Below are 24,188 nucleotides of genomic sequence, written 5' to 3' on the forward strand. Positions count from 1 at the left end.
GGGGCTGCTGCCGTTGAGCCGCAGTCAGTAGAGACGTCGGCCACCGTTCGCTCGTTCATTCATTCGTTTTTCCCTTGTCTCCTTTGCAAAGGCCCTCCACACACCTGCTTTTCTCTTTGGACCTCCATTTCCCGACCTACTCAGAGGGAGCACGTTGCCCCCCGCCCCCAGGGGACCCAGGCTTCTTAGATGATTCGGGTTTTCCCTCCTCCCCGTTGTGCAACCACTTGCCGGTTCTCGTATCTCCGCGAGCCTCAGTTTCCTCGTCCCTACCCATGGGGAGAGCGAGCCGAGCTGTCTCGGGCTGCGAAGGCAGCGCAGCCGCGGGGCGGTGGCCTCGGCCGACACCTGCGCAATCCCGCGGCGGGGCGCTGGGCTGTCCCCCCGGGCCGGCCGACAGGTGCGGTGCTCTGGGCTCCATCGGCCGCGGCCCGGTCCCCACGCGGTGCCCCCCGCCCCCCGGCCCGGCGCGAGGCTGCCACCGGGGCTCCCGCGCCCCCGCCGAGGCCCGGAAGGGGCCGGCCGCGCTTCCGTCTCGCCGGGGATGCTCGGAGGGCGGAGCCGCGGCCCGAGGACGCGACGCGAGCCCAGTTCCGGCGAGGAGGCCGCGCCAGTGACAGCGATGGCGGCGGAGTCGGCGCTGCAAGTCGTGGAGCGGCTGCAGGCGCGCCTGGCCACGAACCCGGACCCCAAGAAGGTGAGCGGGCGGGCTGGTGGGCTGGCGAGCAGGCGTTGGCGCCGCACGGCCCCCAGTAACGGTCGCGGGGCCCCCCGGGGCGGGGAGGAACCGCGCCGGGGACTCGAACCCCGAGCCAGGCCCCGCGGCGCTCGCGGGCTGGGGTCGCCCGCTTGGCAGGGGTCTCTCTGGCCCGGCCCGGGCTGCCGGCGGCGGGCGCAGTGGGGCGAGCGCCGCGTGCCCCGCGGGTCCCGAGCGGCTCCCAGCGCCAGCTGCTGCCCCCCGGGGCCGACAGGGGCGCGCCCGCGGCCCGGCGAGGCCCCCCTCCAGGCCGACGCCTCCTCCCGCCGCCCGCCAAGCCGCCCGTCCACTCGGACTGCGGCCCAGGAGCTGCCGCCCGTCGGCGCCGCGGCGAGGGTGGGCGACCATCTTTAATTGGAGCCAACTTGGGCTGTTGCTGGCTGCTTCCGAAACTCCTGCCCGAAGTTTCCGCGAGCTGTGGCCCGCTGTCGCGGGATCGCGGTTTCCGGGGACCCGGGTGTCCGGCGCGGCATCTCGGGCGAGGGCAGCGATGGGCGGGAAGGTGGGCGCTACGCTCCCGGGGGGAGGCGATGCCGCCCCTGGCCCACCTGCTGCTCCCAGGTCGGGCCCGCGGCTCTGGGCCCCTGGCCGATCTCCGCACTGCCCCTTGCCCGAGGCAGAGTGGGACACGCCGCCGGGAGCTGCTGTTGGGTCGGCGGCCCACGGTTCGGGGAGCCCATGTGAGCCGGGGATCCCGAGATGTGGGGTGGCACTCCACAGAGTCTGGTTGTGTCACCTTATGTCCTGAACTCGGGACCCGGTGACCAGGCACAGCGACAGGTTTCTCTACACTTATCTCCGTGGCCACGTGATGGACAGTCATTATTTCTGAGTACTGGTTTGTTTTCCTGAACTTGGTGGAGATCCGGGACTGACTTGGAAAAACCTTCAAGGGATCTTAGCTAAGGCCCGCCCCCCATTTGGTGTCTGCGTCTGTTACGATTTAAATGAGCTCACACACATACAAACGCTGCATGTCGTTTTTGCACTACTGGTTGTTGATATACATGTAATATCTAATCAGCCAGTAGGTTTACAGGAACTGTTGTTATTATTATTAAGGACTTGGACTTTCTCTTCCCCTGAACTTGGGTTTTGCGTTGGGGAGTGGACCTTGGGGAGAAATTTTGGGAGGTCATTGCTGCAGAGGCCGGCTAGCTGGCGCTCAGCAGGAGCTAGCTCACTGCGGGAGCAAAAATTGCAAAGCTGGCATGCTGGCCTCCCTCTCAACCCTCTGTTAACCCAACAAGCTCCCACAGGTTCTTCCTGAAATTGCCAGATGACTACATAGCCGGGTTGCATTTGCAATCAGGCCTTGCTCTAAAGCCGTTATCAGCCAACGTGTGGATTCTGCATCTGTGTGTCCACAGATCTTGGGGTGTTAAAACCCTGTTTCCACGGTCAGTTCCTCTGGTGATCAAATTGGTCAGGGTCAGTTCATTTTATTTGAAGACAGAGACCTAGAGAAAGAACTTCCATCTACTGGTTTGCTTCCCAAATGCCTGCAACGGGCAGGACTGGACCAGGCACAAGTCAGAATCTCCATACACATCTCCCACAGGGGTGGCAGGGACCCAAGTACCTGTGCCATCCCCTGCTACCTTGCTGGGTAGCCCTGAACCTGGGTGCTGGGATGGTGAGCCTCAAGCCGGGTCTTGACCACCAACGGAGCCAGACACCTGCCCCTGGGGTCACTCGTTTTCCGGTCTTGCTCTTAAATTGGAAATGACCTTCATGGGTATTAAAGTTAACTCGATCCTTGGTTTCATTTTGAATAAAATGTGCCCAGAACACAGATTGACCGCAGACAAAGACTCAGGGATCAACACTGACTCGCTCTGGGTAGAAAATTGTGCAAGAGACATTTCTGTTCCGGTGAGCTAGTCAACAGCATGCGGGCACCTCCTTGGGGATGCCCACCATGCTTTTGCCTGCTGTTTCCCCTGTCGTTTCTCACGATTCACAGAAACCGCTGGGCTCCTGGGGTTGACCACTGCTGTGTCCAGGTGGCTCCTGGCTGACTGGGGAACAGGGGCGACACAGGAAGGGGACGCTGACTCTTGCAGCCAGCACTTGACCTTGGAGTCAATGCCTGCCCCAAGCCTGTGGCCCTGTCCTTGTCATTGCATGTTCACTCTGTGGGAGTCTTAGGGTCCTGGGTTGCCTCAGTGGCTGCCTTTACTCTCTACACTCAAGTGTCCAGCAGTGCCATGTCACAGGGAGCCGCTCTGACTGGTTCTGCTCACCCTCAGCGCTGTCTGAACCACTGCCTTCCTAAAGACAGTGTTATTTATTTATTATTTAAGGTGGAGTTATAAGAGAGAACGATCTTCCCATTTGCTGGTGGCTGCAATGACCAGAGCTGAGCTGGTCTGAAGCCAGGAGTCTGGAACTTCTTCCAGGTCTCACACATGGAGGGCAGGGCCTAAAAGGACCATCCTCTACTGCTTTCCCAGGCCATAAACAGGGAGCTGGATGGGAAGTGGATCAGCCCAGGACACAGATCTGCACCCATGGGATCCTGGAGCTTGTTGGCAAAGGATTAGCCACTGAGCCATTGTGCCAGCTCCATTACTATTATTACTATTAAATGAAGACTTATTTGGGAGATGTTTCATCTGCTGGCTCATTCCCCAAATGGTTGTAAGGCTGGGGCTTGGCCAGACCAAAGTCAGGTGCAAAGGGCTTTATCTGATTCTTCCACAGGATGGTTCTGACACTTGGCCATTGTCCTCTGATTTCCCTGGGTGCATCAGGGAGTTGAATTAGAAGTGGAGCAGTGGGGATTCAAATTGGCATCCATATAGGATGCTGGCATCACAGGCAATGGCTTGGCCTCGATGCCACAATGCTAGCCTTGGTGGTGTTCTACAGGATGCTTCGTGGCATGGTGGGTTAAGTTGGCTAACCCCACCGAACTCGGTATCTGAAATGGAGAAAATGGACAGATGAGCTCATACGTGGTGGCACGGGAAGGACCTTGGTGTAGTATCCGACACGCAGTGGATGGGAGTGTTCCCCCTTCCCTTTCAGGGCATGGCATCGCACAGAACTATTTATTTCAAACATTTGCATTGATTGAAAGGAATTGACATTAATCTGCACCCATAGCTTGGGTGACAGTGAGAACACAAGTATTCCCTGGATGGTGATCATAGAATTGGAAGTGGTGGATCATTTTCCCCCAACCTTGGAGTTTCACACTCACTAGATAAACCACGTGGCCTTTTGCTTGTTCCCGACCAAGATTATCCCCTGTCATTTGATCGCCCTGCCTAGCAATCATGTTAGGTAATAAATGGAGTAGAATGACCAGAAAAATGGTCTTATCACTATACCTGCCAGCGACGTGACATGCCAGTTACAGCCTGGGCGACACACAGAAAAGGAACAGATGTTGGTATATGAAGTCTGTCTTCAGGATATAAAGTTGTGTTTTTGTTTGTTGTGGTTGTTGTTTTCTCAGAGAACAGATTTTGTTCTTGTATTTAAATGTAAAGGGAGCCACAGTTCATCACTTTTTGAACTCCTGTGCTTTGTAATGCTCCTGGTGTGTTTATGTACACGGGACCACTTCCTGGACAAAGCTGTGGGCAGTCATGGCTCTCAGTGGAGAGTGAGAGACCAGGCGGGCAGGAACTCTCAGGAATCCTGAGAGCCATGGGTGTAAAAGCTGTCCATTGATGAGTGAAGTAATCAGTTAATGATGGGCCCTGTTGGGGCTTCACAGTGTCCCCGGGACGGTGACTGAGGACTGTATACGCTGTGACTTCAACACAGGCTCTAGTTCCAAGTTTGCAGGGTTCAGAGAGGACACTCAGCTTGCACAAGGTTCCCAGGCAAGAAGCTGAGCCGCCAGCCCGGAAAGACTGCCTCTGTACAGCCCCGCCTCACCCATCTTGACCTAGTTTTAGGAACCTAGAGAGAAAAAGAGGCCCACCCCAGACTGCTGTTCCTCCAAGTTACCTAGGCCTGGGGCGTGGTCTGCTGCAAAGCTCTCTTTGTGAAATTGCTTCCTGTTTGTAGGGAGAAAACATACAGTGAAACCATGAACCCTTCTGGAAAAGCCATCACTGTGCATGGTGCTGAGCCCACCCTGGTCCAGGGTGATTTTCCTAAACCTGTGTCCTCTCTGGTCAGTTCTGTGTCACAATGGAGCAGCATGAGAGATGGGGCACGAGTTTGATCAGAGTGGGTAGTTTTGACCCCTTAGCCATGTTGCTACGTCGCCACATCGGTCCCCCCATGTAGCCTCATTTCTGAGAGCCTAAAATCCAAAGCCGCAGACCCCAGGGAATTCTGCCCCACTGGCAGTGTGGGCCAAACAGTGTAACTTTTCTCTACCTGTTTCCACATTTATAAAACGGGTGATCATGGACCATATCAATCAGTGGACGACCTCATCGAGCGAAACTGGCAGCGATTCATAACTGCAGAACTATTAACACCACTCGAGCACATATCTCAGAGCATGCCCCACATCCGGGACTTAGGGTGGGCGGGAAACCGGGTGGGGCTTCTCCCTCAATATCCCCCTTTACCTCAGATACATGATGGAAACAATATGGACATAATAGCATTACCCACTTTCCTATCCCCCTAAACCTTTTTTTTTCCTTCTTTTTCCTTTAACTGTAATTAACTATGTAAAGATTGTCAACAACAATACAATAAAAAGAAAAAAAAATTAAAAAAAAAAAAAGAAAGAAAGAAATAAAACGGGTGATCAGTGCCTGTTACCGTGAAGTAGAACCCAGCACTGGGAAGTCCCGACGCCCTGGCAGGTGCCACCCCTGTTCCAGCAAGTGGTGACTGTGGCTTTATGGAAACCTTACACTTGGCTTTATTCCCTCTGCAGCTTTTGAAATATTTGAAGAAACTCTCCACCTTGCCAATTACAGTAGACATCCTTGCGGTAAGAGTTGTGGATCTTTTAAATATTGTATAACTCTCCCGTCCTCTTCCCATGGAGACAGTGTAGGGGACCTTTGAAAGCCAAGCCCGCACACACTGCATGACTGTTAGTGTGAACTTCCAGGGCAGCATGCAGACAGCAGGGTCACACTGCCAAGGGCTGCGGGGATCGGGAAGGACAGGGTTACCTGGGGTGGGGAGGGTGGGGAAATGTTCTAGAATTAGATGGCGGCAGTGGCTGCACAGGATTGTGGGTGTCCTGGAATCCACATTTTAACATGGGGAATTTTGCGTTGGATGACTGTTCTTCCAAAATTTAAATGAATTGAAGGAAAATTGGCCTTGAGCAGTCCTGTATCGAAATTCCAGTTCTGTGCCTTCAGGTCGTTCTTCGGTGAAGTGGGTTGGTTGATACCCTGCCTCTTGATCATTGTGGACTGGGTCCTGCCCTGCCCACTGACCCTGTTGCTCAAGGCTCTGCCCCTGCCGTGGTCACTGCTGGTGGCACTGTGGCAGCTGTGACATCTCTGCGCTTGGTGTGCTGTGTGCTCCTGAGAGTCCCTAGAGAGCTGGAGACACAGGCCCCAAAGGGCATGCTGTGGGACAGAAGGACTGGCGGGTGGGCAGCTCGGGGCAGGAGGCCTAAATGCTGCAGGACAATGGGAGTGCGGTTCTGTGACCCTCTGGCCACTCTTCTCACGTGTCAGGAGACCGGGGTCGGGAAGACGGTGAACGGCTTGCGGAAGCACGAGCAGGTCGGAGGCTTCGCCAGGGACCTCGTGGCCCAGTGGAAGAAGCTGGTTCCCGTGGAACGGTGAGCCCCTCTCCCTGCCCCGGTTTGTTCAGCTTTGTGCTTTTCCGTGTTACTCCTCCTTATTGAAAACAGCTCTTTGAGGGGACAGTGTGTGATACAGTGGCTCCAGCATCCTGGAGGGCCTCGAGTCCTAGCTCTGCTTCTGATTCAGCTTCCTGCTGATCCTCACCCTGGGAGGCAGTAGGTAGCAGCAGATGCACTGGGGTCCCTGTCACCTGAGAGATTGGAACTGAGTTCCACGTGCCTGGTTTCAATTTGACTTGGCCCTCACTATCGTGGGCGCTAGTGGGTGAGCCATTAGGTGAAAGAGTGCTGTCTCTCTGCCTTTCAAATAGGGAAAAGAATTAAAGAAAAAAAAAAAACTACTGAAAATTTGGGGCTGGTGTGGTGGCATAGCAAGCTAATGCTCCGCCTGTAGTGCCAACATCCCATATGGGCACTGGTTCAAATCCTTGCTGCTCTATTTCCAGTCTAGCTTTGTGCTAGCTCCTGGAAAGCAGTGGAGGATGAACCAAGTGCTTGGGCCCCTGTACTCATGTGCAAGACCCAACAGACCTCAACTATGGCCATTTGGAGAATGAGCCAGCAGATGGAAGATCCTCTCTCTGTCCTATCGTAAATCTGACTCCAATAAAAATAAATAAATCTTAAGCTTTTTTTAAATTGAAATATGAAAACAATCTGTGATCATGGATTGTGAAATATCAGAAAATATTTTAAAAATGGAATGAGTCAATATTTCTTATAATTGTATTTAAGGATTTATTTGAAAGAGTTGCAGAAAGTAAAGGAGAGACAGATCTAGCTGCTGGCTCGCTCCCCAAATGGCTGCAAAGACCAGGGCTGCGTCAGGTCTAAGCCAGGAGTCAGAAGCTTCCTCCAGGTCTCCCATATGGGTATGAGGGTCCAAACACTTGGCCCATTCTCTGCTGCTTTCCCAGGCAAATCAGCAGGGAGCTGAATCAGAAGTGGAACGCCTGCAACATGGACAGCACCCCTATGGGATGCTGGCACCGCAGGTGGTGGCTTAATTGACAAGTGTCCCTAGGTTCAAAGGCGTCTTCCTGTTTCATTGTGCACAAGATACTGACCTCGCCTGTACCCTGTCATTGCGCCCATCACTTTCCACCTGTTGAAGATATATTCTCTCCCAGTCTTCCAACTTGATTATATGTCTTCAGGCAGACCCACTAGTATTGTGGTGACCCCGCTGTTGCTGACTGTGCGTCATCTTCATCAGGGTCTGTGACGTGCACATGTTGAGGCTTACTAGTGCTTCTGCTTTTGTTCTAGAAACAATGAGCCTGAGGACCAGGACTATGAGAAGAGTAGCTCGCGGAAGCGCCCTCGGGATGCTGTCCAGGAGGACGAGGACGGGGAACAGGAGGGAGACGAGCAGGAGCCCTGGCGGGCCTCCGGGAGCCAGACCTACAGCCCCGACCACAGACAGAAGAAGCACCGGAAGCTGGCAGAGCCTGAGAGGCCGCAGCGGGCAGCACCCAGCCACGAGAGGAAGCGCTGCCACCGGGCATCACCCGCCTACTCCTCCGACCATGAGTCCTCTGATTATGGTCACGTCCAGTCCCCACCGCCGTCCGCCAGCCCGCAGCAGGTGTACCTGGACCACTACAGGTGCCCAGATGAGGACCCCGAGCCCATCATCCCATCCCAGAAGTCTGGCAGAACTCACAGCAATGCCTTTCAGAACAGACTGGGAGTGATCCCAGAGCGGCAGCCAGCTGAGCCCCCAGCGAGAGAGGCTGGCGGCCACCGCAAGGAGCACAAGTCTTCCCACAGGGAGAAGCGTCCTGGGGAGGCCAGAGGAGACTCGGGGAGCAGAGAGAAATCCCACAGCCGGAGGCCGCCCTCGGGGGACAGCACGCGGGAGAAGCTGCCCTCAGGTGGGCCCCATAAGGAGAAGGAGCGAGACGGGGGCAGCCTCAAAAAGAAGGTTTTGCCCGCCTCGGAGGTGGCTTCGGACAACCACCTTAAAAAGCCAAAGCACAAGGACTCACACAAAACCAAATCAGACAAAAAGCCAAGTGTAGACGGCGCTGGCGCGGGCAAGGGCCCCACCGAGCCCCCGGCCAAGGCAAAAGGGAAGGCGTCTGATGGCCTCAAGATGCAGGAAGGCAAAGGGAAGGCCGGCAGGTCGGAGCGGAGGCCCAAAGCTGAGGAGGCGGACACGGAGGACGGCTTTGAGGAGCCCACCATGTCATTCGAGTCATACCTCAGCTACGACCAGCCCAAGAAGAAAAAGAAAAAGACTGTGAAAACTTCAGCCACAGCACTTGGAGAGAAGGGGCTGAAAAAAAATGACTCAAAAAGCACTAGTAAAAGCTTGAACTCGGGGCAGAAGCTGCCCAAGGCGAATGGAAGCAAGGTGGAGAAGCTGCAGCCGGCCACAGCCGACTCAGCCAGGCTGAGAAAGGTAACCCTGTCCCCCGGGCCCAGCCTGCGACCCTTGGCTGGCTCCTGAGGGCCCTGCAGCTGCTGTTCGCAGTAACGTCCTCCCTGCGGGGTGGATGGTGCCTGGATAGAGAGCCTTCTGAGGGGTCCCAGTGTGGTGGCCCTGTCTGCGTTCCCTGACTTGGGTGACATCAGTTGGGACTGCGGCTGGCCAGGAGGCACCTGTGCGGTGCGCTCTGCCAGGTCACCCGGCAGGAAGGGAAGCTGTGCTTGTCACCAAGGCTGTCCATTCACGGGGTCTCGTCTCTGCAGGTCCCCACGGACCCGTTGCCGGTGTTGCCAGACCTCCCACTGCCCATGATCCAGAGCAATTACCGTCCACTTCCTTCCCTCGAATCGATCTGTTCCTTCCAGCCAAAGCGAAAAGGTAGGCTTTTATGTCATTCTTTCTTAGTTAGTTTTTATTTTTTTATGTTTTTGAAGATTTATTTATTTTTATTGGAAAGTCAGATATAGAGGAGGAGAGAGAGAGAGGAGGATCTGTCTGCTAGTTCACTCCCCAAGTGGCCACAAAGGCCAGAGCTGTGCCAATCCAAAGCCAGAAGCCAGGAGCCTCTTCCGGGTCTCCCACGTGGATGCAGGGTCCCCAGGCCACAAGCAGGGAGCTGGATGGGAAGCAGGACCGCCAGGACACAAGCCGGCATCCATATTGGATCCAGACGCGTACAAGGCTAGGACTTAAGCCACTAGGCTACTGTGCCAGGCCCTCTTAGTTTTTTTTTTTAATTGCATTTCATTTTATGACATCATTTCATAGGCCAGCCCTCTTAGTTTTTTTTTTTTAAAGATTTATTTTATTTTTATTACAAAGTCAGATATACTGAGAGGAGGAGAGATAGAGAGGAAGTGGAGCTGCCAGGATTAGAACCAGCGGCCATATGGGATCAAGGAGAGGACCTTAGCCACTAGGCCACGCTGCTGAGCCCCAGCCCTCTTAGTTTTTAAAGGTTTGTTTGAGAGGCAGAGTGATGAGGGTGGGTGGTGGCAGAATATCTGTTGGTTCATTCCGCAGAGGCCTACAGCAGTCAGGGCTGGGCCCAGGCAAACGCCAGGAGCTGGGAACTCCGAAGTCTCCCACGTGGGTGGCAGGACCCAGCACCAAGGCCATCGCTTGCTGCCTTCCAAGATACACCTTAGCAGGAAGCTGATTTGAAAGCAGAGCAGCTGGCACTGAGATGGGATGTGGTTCCCCCACCCCAGTGGCAGTTTGAAGCCTGTTGGCATAGACACTGTAGCCTTTCAAACATATAAATAATCATGAGCGGTCTGGTGCTATGGCCTACTAGGTAAAAAGGCATCCCATATGGACACTTTTTTCTTGGGGAAAAAAAAAGATTTTTATTTGAAAGGCAGAATTATAGAGAGAAAAGGAGAGACAGAGATCTTCCATCCACTGGTCTATTCTCCAAAAGGCCAGCAAGGCCAGAGCTAGGTCAGTGTGAAGCCAGGAGCCGAGAGCCTCTCTGGGTATTGCACATGAGTGCAGGGGTCCAAGCGTGGAGTCAGCTGCCGCTGTTGCTGCTTTTCCTGGCACTTCACGGGGAGCTGGACTAGAAAGAAGAATAGTAGCTGGAATCAGACTGCTGCCCCTGGGGGATGCTGCTGCCACAGGGGGAGGTTTGGGCCCCTGTGCCCACATGGAGACCCAGAAGCAGTGCCTGGCTTTGGCCTGGTCCAAAGTTGTGGCGGTTTGGGTAGTGAACTAGTGATGGAAGGCCTGTCTAACTCTGCCTTTCAAATAAGTAAATCTTTTTAAAAAGATTAAAAGAATCAAATAATTAAAAACTGACTCATGATCTTTCTCTATAGCAGTGACGTAATATGAGGTTTTTGGTGCATTTCCTAAGAGTGTAGATTCTGGAGTTCAGCAGCTTGCCTTTGAGTCTCAGCTTTGATTTGACTTTTTTTTTTAATTTTGAATTTTATGGTAATTCTGTATAGTCTGGCATTCCCCTCTCCCCCCACTGATTCCTTCATAAGGAGTTACAATTCCTTGAGTCTGTTATTTAAGTGTGCCCTGACATTGCCGGTACAAACAATGTCAGACCATCATCCCATTGTCTAAATATATCCAACATTGGGAGGTTTTTTTTTTTTTAAGATTTATTTATTTTCATTGCAAAGTCAGATATACAGAGAGGAGGAGAGACAGAGAGGAAGGTCTTCCATCCCTTGATTCATTCCCCAAGCAACTGCAATGGCCGTAGCTGCGCCAATCCTAAGCCAGGATCCCGGAGCCTCCTCTAGGTCTCCCACAAGGGTGCAGGGTCCCAAGGCTTTGGGCCATTTTCAACTGCTTTCCCAGGCCTCAAGCAGAGAGCTGGATGGGAAGTGGGGCTGCCGGGATATGAACCAGCGCCCATATGGGATCCTGGTGTGTGCAAGGTGAGGACTTCAGCCACTACACCACCGTGTTGGGCCTAATTTTTTTTAAAAAGATATATCTCTTTCTCTTGTTTTTTTGAAGATTTATTTATTTTTATTGGAAAGGCAGATATACAGAGAGGAGGAGAGACAGAGAGGAAGATTTTCCGTTTGATGGTTAACTCCCCAAGCGGTCGCAAAGGCTGGTGCTGAGCCAATCCAAAGCCAGGAACCCAGAGCCTCCTCCAGGTCTCCCTCATAGATGCAGGGTCCCAAAGCCTTGAGCCGTCCTCGACTGCTTTCCCAGGGAGCTGGATGGGAAGTGGGGCTGCCGGAATTTGAACCGGCGCCCATATGGGATCCTGGCGTGTGCAAGGTAAGGGCTTTAACCACTACGCTATTGCGCCAGGCCCTAAGATATATTTCAAAGGCTGAGTTACGAGAGAGAATGAGAGAAAGCCAGGAGCCTAAAGTTTCATCCGGGTCTCCCATGTGGGTGACAGGGACCCAAGCATTTGGGCCATCTTGTGCTACTCTCCCAGGCACATCAACAAGGAGCTAAATCCGAAGTGGAGCAGCCAGGACTAAATGGGCATGCTGGCAGTGCAGGCATCGGCCTCCTCTGCTGGGCTGCAGCGCCAGCCTCCCCACGTCGACAAGTTCTGTGACCTTGGCTAGCTGGTTGACATTTTTGAACCGTAGATTTATATTCTGTGAGTGGGAAAAACACAGCATTCGCCTCCTACTCTTATTTCCTGGGTTCCGAACTGATTTTGCCAGGAAAGCTTTTATATCCAGGCTTTTCATTTGCGAGTGCCCAGCGAATCCCGGTGGCTGCGTGGGATCTGCTTGCAGCCCTTTGTCAACAACAACAAAAAGTGGTTTTAACAGCAAACACTTGAGACACCTCAGCAGTGGCCAACAGCTAAGTGCTGGGGTCTTGGCCACCATCTAGACACGGGAGGTTTACGCCCTGATGCAGAGCTGTCGGTTAGCAGGGGCAGGGAGGGGGAGGCTGTCACCCGGGCTGGAAAGGAGTTTTTGCTGTGTCACCTGGGGGCTCCTTGTGACATCCTCTCCAATTCTTCTGGCCCTGTAGCATTCTCGTCCCCCCAGGAAGAGGACGAAGCGGGGTTCACTGGCCGGAGAATGAATTCCAAGATGCAGGTGTATTCCGGTTCCAAATGTGCCTATCTCCCCAAGATGATGACCTTGCACCAGCAGTGCATCCGAGTTCTTAAAAACAACATCGATTGTAAGTGGCTGGCTTCCTGCCGGCGCTCCGCCCTGCGGGACCTTCCTGCCTCAGGGCCTGGCTGTGAGCCAACATCAGCTTCTCTGTTGGTTTCTCTGTAGCCATCTATGAAGTAGGCGGTGTCCCTTACTCTGTGCTCGAGCCCGTGCTGGAGAGATGCACCCCTGACCAGCTGTACCGCATAGAAGAGTGTAATCACGTGAGTGTTTCCGGTGGCGCTCTGTTGCGAAAGGGCAGACCCAGGGTCTGATCACTGTCCGGACATGTGTGCTTTGCCTCCGGGCCTCTCTGCAAGCGTGTCTTTAACACCAGCGCCTGGCATCTTACATGGGCCTCCTTGGCTAGAATCAAGATGGGAAACCAACAAAGGGAGTGGAGGTCACGCCTGCCACCTCCCTTGGGCTGGGGAGGGTCCTGACAGCAGAGTACCCAGGCTCCGTGGCAGCCCTGAACACAGCATTTGGCATTGACACGCAGGCATCTGCTGGAGATGAAGGAGCACTGTCACGGAGGGCAGGGAGGGCTCTGAGCTATTCCAAAGTCCTCCCAGTGTGGCGTGCATTCTGGCTGTGGCTGCTCTCATCCTGAGCAGCCTGTGACAACCTGCTGTGTGGCCTCCCCTGCTGTGTGGCCATTCGGGGTCATGCTGGGAAAGCCCTGGACTTGGCTTTGTCCAGCCCCATGCTGGCCTGGTGCCTAGAGGAGACGTGCTAACCTGGCTCTTGGGTTGTCACATCTCCTAACTGCCTGGGAGCTGCTGGCATGGTACCTCACACTTAAGGTCTTTAAATTCAGTGATTGGGTGTTTTCTTAGAGTTGTGGTATTTTAATATAGTAAAGATGAAAGATTCCCTAGGAAAACTGCCTCGCTCCTAGGTGACTAAAGGAAAAAAAAACTTTAAAAAATCTATTTTTATTTGAAAGGTAGTGTTATACAGAGATTTTCCATCTGCTGGTCCCCAAATGGTACAATGGCCAAGGCTGAGCTAGGATGAATCCAGGAACCAGGAGCTTCTAGGTCTCATGTGGGTGCAGGGACCCAAGCGCTTGGGCCATCTGCCACTGCTTTCCTAGCAGGAACTGGAAAGGAGGTGGAGAAGCCAGGACTTGAATTGACACCCATGTGGGATGCTAGTGTCGCGGGCAAAAGCTTTACCACTGCACCATTTCACTGGGTCTTGGAAAAAGATATTTTAAGAGTGTTTGGGGAGCAGGGGACATGGTAGCCTGGTGGCTAAAATCCTCACTCTGTAATCACTGGCATCTCATGGGTGCTGGTTTGTATCCTGGCTGCACCACTTCACTTGCAGCTTTTGCTTGTGGCCTGGGAAAGCAGTCGAGGACAGCCCAAAGCCTTGGGACCCTGCACCTGCATGGGAGACCCAGAAGAAGCTCCATTTCCTGGCTTTGGATTGGCTCAGTTCCGACCATTACGGCTACTTGGGGAGTGAACCAGTGGATAGATCTTTCTCTCTGTAAAATTTTTTTTTTGAAGATTTATTTTATTTTTATTTGAAAGTCAGATATACAAAGAGAAGGAGAGATAGAGAGGCAGATCTTCCATCTGTTGATTAACTCCCAAGCAGCCACAATGGCTGGAGCTGAGCCATTCTGAAGCCAGGAGCCCGGAGCCTCCTCCAGGTCTCCCTCATAGATGTAGGGTCCCAAAGCCTTGAGCCATTCTCGACTGCTTTCCCAGGCCATAAGCAGGGAGCTGGATGGGAAGTGGGGCTGCTAGGATTACAACCGGCGTCCATATGGGATCCCAGTGCGTGCGAGGCAAGGACTTTAGCCGTAAGGCTACTGTGCCAGGTCCTTAATACATAAATGTTGAAAAAAAATTTACAGGGCCTGGGACAGTGACTCAATTGCTAATCCTCTACCTCCAACAGTAGGATTCCATATGGGCGCCAGTTTGTATCCTGGCTTCTGCACTTCCCATCTAACCCCCTACTTACAGCTTTGGAGAGCAGTGGAGGATGACCCAAAGCCTTGGGAGCCTGCACCAGAATGGGAAACCTGAAGAAGCTCCTGGCTCCTGGCTTCTGATCAGCTGAGCTGCGGCCATTACAGCCATTTGGGAATTGAACCAGCAGATGGAAGATCTTTCTCCTTCTCTCCTTCTGACCATAACTCTGCCTTTCCAATACAAATAAATTTTAAAAAGTGTTTATAGTAAATTCTGATTCTGATTTAGGTATTAATTGAAGAAACAGATCAATTATGGAAAGTTCATTGTCATCGAGACTTTAAAGAAGAAAGACCAGAAGAATACGAGTCATGGCGGGAGATGTACCTGCGACTTCAGGAGGCCCGAGAGCAGCGGTTACGGCTGCTGACTAAGAACATTCAGTCTGCCCATGCCAATAAGCCCAAAGGTAAGAACTTGCGGGAGGTAGCCGTGGTGGGCCACAGGACCTGGGGGCGCCGTTCATGTGGAGGCAAGTCTCGGGCATTTGCAGAGGTGAGCAGAGTGGACCTGCTGCGCTGCCTCGGGCTTCCCGGGGTTGGTGAGCCTTTGTTTCTGGGGGCACGGAAGCCTGCAGGTGTTGCGAGTGCCTGCAGTGTCTGCCAAGGGAGGCAGGTGGATACGCATGCTCCACCTTTCTCCACAGGCAGACAAGCAAAGATGGCCTTCGTCAACTCCGTGGCCAAGCCTCCTCGCGATGTCCGAAGGAGGCAGGAGAAGTTTGGAACTGGAGGAGCAGTTGTTGCCGACAAAATTAAGTAAGCTCTCAGCATTTGCCAGGGAGGAGCGGCCTGGGAGGTTGTCCTGAGCCCCAAGTGGAGACTGTGGGGCAGGAAGCAACTGGCCCAAGGCAGTGAGGGTACAGGGTGGTCCTGGAGGCAGCCCCTTAGCCAGCCTCCCTGAGCCCAGACCACAGCGCCGGCAGCAGGGCTCTCAGGGTTAGCCGGGACTCAGGAGCTAACTTACGGAAAATGTTCACTGCACTGTTCCTCTCCCCCATTTAAATAAAATCCCTTCACTCAAACTACAGGAGCATTTCCAAGTTTGAGACTGATGCAGTTCACCCCTCCCCTGCCTCCCATCCCACCCCAAGCCCCAGCCAGAACTGGGGTGTGAGGCACCACAGGCAGGCCTCCTCCAGAGTGGCTTCAGGATAGCCATGCCAAGGGCTCATCCCCTGCCCACCACCCACCTGCCGGGCTCTGTTTTCCAGGATTAAGCCAGCCCCGTATCCTTCCGGAAGTAGTCACACCTCCAGCAGCAACAGCTTCCAGGCCAGCCCTGAAGAGCCAGCCTACGACGGCCCAAGCACCAGCAGTGCCCACCTGGCGCCAGCAGTCAGCACTGTTTCCTACGATCCTAGGAAGCCAGCTGTGAAGAGTGAGTAACTTGGGGCTCATCCTGTATGCCTCAGAACCCCCCATCTGCAGGGGTAGCTGTGTGGCGTGCTGGATGTGGGATGTAGCATTTAAACCATGCCCAGCAGGCCGGTGCACACGGCAGTCCCTCCTGGTAGTTCAGTGACAGCCTGTTTCTCTGCCAAGGGCCGTTTGGATATTTATAACATCGTTAATGGGCCATGCAAAACTTATCAACTTAAAAATGAGCCTGCTATAAAGGTATTGAATTTCGAATCCTACCTGTGGCTGCCTTAGTAAGGCCAAACTGAGCGATCTTTGGCATCCTATGGCCCACAGACCAGACGCTCGCCACCCCAGCACAGATGAGTCCCAGTATGCTGCAGGGGGGTCCTGACTTGTGTCTGACTGTTTTTGGCGTGACCCCTGGGAACGGTGGGAGTCCAGCCAAGTGTCAGCCGTACGCAGGTCACCTGCAGAGAGTCAGGCTGGCTGTTTCTGCCAGGCTGTGTGGCTCGTCTCCGGCCTGGACCGAATGAGGAGCAGGGATGCTAGTTCCTGGTCAGGAATCCCTGAGGCTGCTTTACATGACGCTGAATCTGGAATTCGGAGTATAGCAACAATGGAATCCCGGTTCTGTGCTAATGGGAAAGCTGTGGACACGTTGGCCAGTCCCTCTGAACCCAGGCACAGGTGGCCGGGTGCAGGGGTGATGGTTTTGCCCACTGGTTCTCCAGTGGGTGCTGGCAGGGTGCCGTTGCTGCTGTAGCGGTGTTGGCAGACTTCCTGAGCGCGTCCGTTTGCTGGTGCACATGGGACAGCAGCAGAGCCCGGTGCTACTGCCATGGATCCAAGGCAACTGCCTCGCTTCTCTTTTTCCAGAAATCGCCCCGATGATGGCCAAGACGATTAAAGCCTTCAAAAACAGATTCTCCCGGCGATAGAGGAGGGCCTGCCCCCGAGCTGGATTTGGTGGGGGCAGGGGGACAAGGACAGTGGGAGTTGGGCCTGGAACTTGGAAGGAAGCCGGCGTCTTTCGCTTTGTGGACACTTCGGTCTCACAGCGGCGCCCGTTGGTGGGCGTCACCCAGCCCCGCCCCACCCACCCGGAGCACACGTCAGGGTTCTGAAGGAGATGTGACACCTCAGTTTCACTGAGCATTTTAAGGTCAATTCTACTTTTGTTGTTAATTAGCATCTTTGTAAACTATAAGACATAGTTTTAATTAATAAATATTGCCCCCAGATTGTATTTATATTACCCCCCAGGTTATTTTTGTTTTGGTTTATTGAGGGTTTTTTTATTTGTTTGTTTTGGTTTTTTTGGTCCTCTACCACTCACTCAGCCTCCTTCCCATGGGTTCTTTATTAGAGCTGCTGAGAAGCCAGGTTCAGGTCAGCTCTGCTGAGTGGACTTGATGCGCAGGCAGGCGGAGTGTCCCTAGAGCCCGTGTGGGGCTTGCTGCGTGTGGGCAAGGAGTGCCCGGACAGAGCCTGCCCCGCGGGAGGCCTGTGCAGGAGCACCTGTCCCTCCTCCTCCAGTCGCTGGGGCTGTAGGCAGGCAGGCGCAGAGGTCAGCATCTGTCCCCCATCCTGTATTTTGAGGTGTGTGTGTTTTGTTTTGTTTTAAGGTTTACTAGAAGGCACAGAACCTTGGGAGATGAATTTGCACAGAATCTCAATATTTTTACAATTTCCAATTTCTGCTTGAAAATGTGGGGCTTTTTCTCCCTCCCACCCTCCTCTTCCTGTCTCACTCATTCTCCCCATCAGCCCGTAAGGCAGGGGAAGGGACCCAGACATGGCAGGGCTCCTCACAGCTCTGGAGAGCTGCAGTCGCCAGCACTTTAATCTCTTCTTCCCTATGAACTGCAACAGGAAGCAAAGGACTTTAGCAGCTGGGATGCTTCACTTTGCCTTTTCAGAGGTAGGACCTTGTGAAGGCACAGCATGGCAGTTTGCCACGCTGGGTAGAGAAACTTGGGGTGGAAGCACTCTACGCGCTGCTTGTTTTTGCATTTCTCAGCCAAGATTTGGGAGAGCAGGAAGCGTGTGCACCGTGATGTTGGGGTTGGGGTGCCTGTCACATCCAGGGACTCGCACTTCCCAAAGTGGACAGGGCAGCCAGAACCCAATGAGGAGGGTAACACTGGCTGCCTTCGTGGCTGCCCGAGAGCACAGATCTAAGTGAATGTGTGAGTCCGCTTGGGCGGAGGCCCAGCGGAGGGACAGGCTGCGAGTCCAAGGTGTGTGTCTTCTTAAGGGAACCCAGAAACCAGACTGAGCTTGTGGTCATGTGACCACCCGGTGGACCCTCACTACTTGTAGCTGTCCCTAGACGGTTCAGCTCAGCCGACTGAGAGTCTGTGCGACAAACGCTCCACGTCCTTAGTCCGGGGTGCCTGTCGCGACAGGACAGACACTGCTGCGAACAAAGTCACTGCTACTCTTGAACTGGATGAAACATTATTTCCCTTGAAATAATGCATCACCTTTGCACCCCTCTTCTCCTAGCCTGTTTCCCCAAATCTAAGATCAGAAAACGCCTCGTCCGATGCCAGATGAATGTCTGGGTTCATCAAGAGCTTGGCTGTCGCTGGGCACTGCTCCCTCCGGACGCCAGCCACCTTGGATTTGTCCCGAGCTCCGTGCCCCCAGGCTGTGTTGTTGGGAAGCAGTTTCTCCTATTTCCAGTGTGTCAAGCCCGACCCTGAGGTGGAGAAAGGAGGGGAGGGCGCGCATGCCCTGGTCCCCCTCCCCACGCCACCCCGCCCTGGCCAGGAAGGTTTGACACGAACCCCTGTACACAAAGCCGGTTCTGCCTGTCCCCAGGACAGTGTCTGTCCATGCCCCACTCCGGCTCCTGCGGCGGGCACAGGGCGGGCTCCAGAGGCTGCTGGGCCTAACGTCTCATTCGTGAGAACTTGTGCAATGTTCTGTTCTGTGCCACACTACACGCAGAGCGCAAGGTCCCGGACAAGCTCTCTGTGCCCCCTGGTGTCCCAGGCAGTATCCCCACGGCCTTCTCTGGGAAGCGGGAGGGCAAGGAGCAAGGCACCCTCCTGCGCCTCCTTTGTATTTTGGTCCCAAAATGTAAATACAATTTTCTATGTTACTTTTTTTGTGGTAACTGCCAAGAGGAATATTTTAATTAGATAAGTTATATAAAAAGGAAAATTCCATGTCTAAATAAAAAAAAAAAAAGAGCAACAACCAGTCCCCACGTCTGTCTGTCTGTCTTCTGGCTGTGTGTGGAGGGTGGGGGAAGTAGAGTGGGAGACAGCAGGGCAGCAAGGTGGGGACTTTTTCCTCAGCTGAGGCTGGAGGTGGGGTTGGGGGGTACTTGGACCGGCAGCCAGCCCAGGACTAGGAAGAGTTTGTGGGGGAGGGAAGCCATGCAGGATTGGAGGGGACCCCGATGTCAGGAGCACATACTGAAATGACACTGTCCCTTTGTAGACTTGGATTCCGGAATGGAGGCAGTCAAGAATTGGGACTGGGGCCTGGTACAGTAGCGTAGTGGCTAAATTCCTTTCCTTGAACACACCAGGATCCCATATGGGCACAGGTTCTAATCCCGGCAGCCCTGCTTCCCATCCAGCTCCCTGCTTGTGGCCTGGGAAGGCAGTCGAGGATGGCCCAAAGCCTTGGGACCCTGCACCCATGTGGGAGACCTGGAGGAGGTTCCTGGCTCCTGGCTCCTGGCTTTGGATTGGCTCAGCTCCAGCTGTTGTGGCCACTTGGGGAGTGAACCGTCAGATGGAAGATCTTCCTCTCTGTCTCTCCCTCTTTCTGTATATCTGCTGTTGCAATGAAAATAAATATTTAAAAAAAAAAATTGGGACTCAAGGATAATAACGAAGCCATGGAGCTCATAGGTGGCAGGGGAAGGGCCGGAAGCCCAGACTGTTACACCTCAGGGTCTGTGCCCTGGGGTAGAAGGGGCCCACGCCGTCCTGTCAGCCCCACAGGGTGACCTGGGGAGAGCACAGAACACCGTGGCTTCTGTGACAAAGCAGGAGAATTTGCAGCGTTTGGCCAGTGGAGTCCGGCAATGGCTAGAGCTGGACCCAATCAAATCCTGGAGCAGGAAGCTTCTGGGTCTCCCAGGAGGGTGCAAGGTCCCAAGGCTTTAGGCTGTCCTTGACCGCTTTCCCAGGCCACAAGCAGGGAGCTGGATGGGAAGTGGGGCATCCAGGACATGAACTGGCAACCATATGGACACTGGTGCCACAGGTGTTAGAATATCCTGTTACTCCATGCCACTGTCCCCCCTTTTCTCCTTAAAGGTGGAACAAAAAGAAAAGGCCTTGTTTCCTGCTAATGCAGACATTGAGACTTGGAGGCCACAGGCTGGGCAGTACTCTGGGCAGCAGGTCCTTTCTGATCGGTGCTTTCTGGGGCCCAGCTGGTCCGGGCAGAATTAGCTCATCTCTTCCGGTTTGGGCTCCTGATTTTTCCAGGCTCCTTCCTTATGCTACAGTCTCTTGGAACCTCGGCAATGGAGGCTGTACCTAATTCTTATCTCAGTATCACCAACTCAAATACAGCGGCCGGGCCCCAGGCAATGGACAGTGGCCAGAACAGAAGGAGAACAGGAGCTATTTACACAGCCCCACCTGACTGTTTCCACGTGGGAAGACGTCAAGGCCCTCTGGGGCCACATCTCCTGGGTTTGAAGAAAAGGCAGAAATCCAGTCTTGTATGCACATTTCCCTGTTGTAAAACTCCTATGCCGGCGCTCTAGAAAATACCAAAAAAAACCATATAAGGTATATGACTCAAAAAATGCAGCTTGCTAAAGCTGGCTCCCATAGGGCTGTCAAATCTGGCCAGCACTTTCTCCTTAAGAGCTCGGGGCAGCTCCCCGGCCTTCCTGCTGGAGCACACCCAGACAGCAGCAGTGACACGTGGCTGAGTCCATGCCCTACACATGAGCAACCCGGATCAAGTTCCGGGCTCCTGGCTCCAGCCGGACCTAGCCTAGCTGTTAACAGGCACTGGGGAAGTAAACCAGAGGGTCAAAGATTTCTCTCACTTTCCCTTCTTCAGGTGCAAAGAAGATAAGAACATTTTTTTTTAAAGGTTTTATTATTGTTATTGGAAAGCCGGACATACAGAGAGGAGGAGAGACAGAGAGGAAGATCTTCCATCCGATGAGCCGCAACGGGCCGGTACGCGCCAATCCGATGCCAGGACCAGGAACCTCTTCCGGGTCTCCCATGCGGGTGCAGGGTCCCAAAGCTTTGGGCCTAAGCTTTTGGGTTCTAATCTCGGCAGCTCCACTTCCCATCCAGCTCCCTGCTTGTGGCCTGGGAAAGCAGTCGAGGACGGCCCAAAGCCTTGGGACCCTGCACCTATGTGGGAGACCCAGAAGAGGCTCCTGGCTCCTGGCTTCGGATCGGCACAGCACCGGCCATTGCAGTTACTTGGGGAGTGAATCATTGGATGGAAGATCTTCCTCCCTGTCTCTCCTCCTCTCTGTACATCTATCTTTCCGGTAACAATAAATAAATTCTTTAAAAAAAAAAAGACTTTATTGGAAAGGCAGCTTAAATTTACAGTGCGGAGAGACACAGAGAAAGATCTTCCATCCACTGGTTCACTCCGCAAATGGCCACAAAGGCCAGAGCGGAGTTGACCTGAAGCTATGAGCCAGGAGCCTCTTCTGGATCTCCCACATGGGTGCAGGGTGCCAAGGCTTTGGGCCATCCTCGACTGCTTTCTCAGGCCATAAGCAGGGAGCAGGATGGGAAGTGGAACAGCCGGGACATGACCTGGTGCTCATATGGGATCCCAACACTTGCAAGGTAAATATTTAGCCACTGAGCCTTCATGCCAGGTCCAACAGAACATTTTTAAAATGCAGAAAGCCTGCTCGAGGTGTCTGTGTGTCCCATGAGCACGATGTCGGGTGGCCATGCTGGCACATCACCCGTCTGATGCAGTCCAGGAAACAATCATGCCCATCTGGGTTTACATATGAATAGCAGGACAACCAGGCTGGCAGCAGCTCTCAGCCAGCTGTGATGTGGCTCCTGTCAGACACTCGGGCAATGTTTGGAGGAAATTTTAGTTGCTGCTGTAATGGTGCATCCCGTGGGCAGAGGCCCGGGAACTGCTAACCACCCTGTAGTGCACACAGCTCCCACATCCCCAAAGAACTGGCTAGCTGCAAAACAAAACAGTGCCACACTTAGGAACCCCTGTGCTTGGAACAGGAACAACCTCCCAGCTCCTGGTTTGCAACAACCCAGGCCTCGCTGCACGGCCGCTGAGTCTGGCAAGGCATTGCCTTAACACGGTCCTCCACGGGCCCCGGCTCGGGAGGTGCGCTCCCCATACCACACACACAATCACCATGTTCAAGGCCAGTGCTGGCTCCTAAACCACATCCACAAGTGACATCCATCATTCCTGTCACATTTCACAGCAGCATCTTAAGAGCAACTCAGTGTGCCTGGGTAAAAAGAATTGGTAGTACTTGCAGATGGCTATGAAGTTTCCACAGGCAAGCAAGGCAGCTGGGGCTCCAGGCAGATCGCAAGGCCCGGGAGCAGGGCAGCCAGGGGTACAGCCTTTTGAGTCATACCCAGCTTTGAATCTCACCCTTCTTAGCTGTGCACCCCTCAACAAGTCACTTAACCTCTCTCTGCCTCAGTTTCTCACCTCAAAAAAAAAAATAAAGAAAATGTATCTGCCTTGCAGAGCTGTCATAACGATTTGATGAGTTAAAACATGTGACATTAGGCCTGACAAGGTAGCCTAGTGGCTAAAGTTCTCATCTTGTATGCACCATGATCCCATATGGGCACAGGTTCTAATCCCTGCTGCCCCACTTCCCATCCAGCTCCCTGCTTGTGGCCTGGGAAAGCAGTCGAGGATGGCCCAAAGCTTTGGGACCCTGTATCTGTATGGGAGACCCAGAAGAAGCTCCTGGCTCCTGGCTCCTGGCTTCGGATCAGCTCTGCTCCAGCTGTTGCAGCCACTTGGGGCGTGAATCATTGGATGGAAGATCTTCCTCTCTGTCTCTCCTCCTCTCTGTATATCTGACTTTCCAATGTAAATAAATAAATCTTTTTTTAAAAAAGATTTATGCATGTGATATGCATAAAACAGTGCTCGGCCCATAGAAGGCGCTCAAGTCTGTGGCCATTATGAAGCTGATGAATTGAGAATGTGCTGAGCAAGGAGTGGGCCTTCAGTAAAGGGGCGCTGTTAGAACTGAGGCTGTTGGGAGCAACACCCATAGGGGTGCCAGTCCTGGCTGCTCCACTTTTGATCCAGCTCTTTGCTAATGTGCCTGGGAAAGCAGCAGCAGATGGTTCAAGTGCTTGGGCCTCTGTCCCCCGTGTGGGAGACCCAGAAGAAGCCCCTGGGTCCTGGCTTTGGATCTTGGTAAATCTGCCTTTCAAATAAGAATGAATAAATCTTTGTTTAAAAAAAAAACCACCACCAACAATTATAAGTAGGAGAAGATCTTTACCCTAGTGATTAAGACAACTATGTTCCACGTCTAGTTCCAGGTTTGGTTCCGGCTTCCTGCCAATGCAGACCCTGGGAAGCACCAGTGAGGTTTCCAGTAACTACTGATATGGGAGACTTAGGTGCAATTCCAGCTTCCACTTCTGGGCCCGCTCAACCAGTCCTGTCATGCATCTGGGGAACACAATGTTTCTTCAAATAATACAGAAAAACCTTTTTAAAATAAATAACTAAAGCCCTAAGACAATACTTGGAGCACTATTGTGTCATATGATTGTTAGCTGTTACCATCAGGTTTGCCAAAAAGCAGCAGTAAAAAGTGATGCTAACAGGGCCCGGCGCAATAGCGTAGTGGTTAAAGCCCTTGCCTTGCACGCGCCAGGATCCCATATGGGTGCCAGTTCTAATCCCAGTGGCCCCGCTTCCCATCCAGCTCCCTGCTTGTGACCTGGGAAAGCAGTCGAGAATGGCCCAAAGCCCTGGGACCCTGTACCTGTGGGGGAGACCCAGGAGACCTCCTGGCACCTGGCTTCAGATTGGATCAGCACCAGCCATTGCAGCTGCTTGGGGAGTAAATCATCGGATGGAAGATCTTCCTCCCTGTTTCTCCTCTCTGTATATCCGCCTTTCCAATAAAAATAAATAAGTCTTTAAAAAAAAAAGCGCTAACAGCAATAGTTAACAATTTCTTCAAGCTTGAGACAGGAGACGGAGGAACATGGATACACGGATAAAAATCCACCTGTGACCTGTGCAAATATCTACAGAGATGTATTTAGGGAGCACAGGCACTGGCCTCACCT

General features: G+C 53.4%; 1 protein-coding gene across 1 annotated transcript; it reads left to right on the plus strand.

Annotated features, from left to right (window-relative positions):
• The first annotated feature begins 419 nt into the window (after positions 1 to 419).
• Positions 420 to 17,156, plus strand: ELOA (elongin A). The gene is made up of 11 exons (XM_058676743.1): positions 420 to 697; positions 5,616 to 5,672; positions 6,379 to 6,485; positions 7,779 to 8,916; positions 9,207 to 9,321; positions 12,418 to 12,573; positions 12,675 to 12,772; positions 14,771 to 14,951; positions 15,189 to 15,300; positions 15,756 to 15,922; positions 16,783 to 17,156. Exons 1-11 carry the CDS (start codon positions 545 to 547, stop codon positions 16,842 to 16,844), a joined length of 2,346 nt encoding a protein of 781 aa, XP_058532726.1. The 5' UTR covers positions 420 to 544; the 3' UTR covers positions 16,845 to 17,156.
• The last annotated feature ends 7,032 nt before the right edge of the window (positions 17,157 to 24,188 follow it).

This window comes from Ochotona princeps, chromosome 2 (genome assembly GCF_030435755.1).
Source record: "Ochotona princeps isolate mOchPri1 chromosome 2, mOchPri1.hap1, whole genome shotgun sequence".
NCBI lineage: Eukaryota > Metazoa > Chordata > Mammalia > Lagomorpha > Ochotonidae > Ochotona > Ochotona princeps.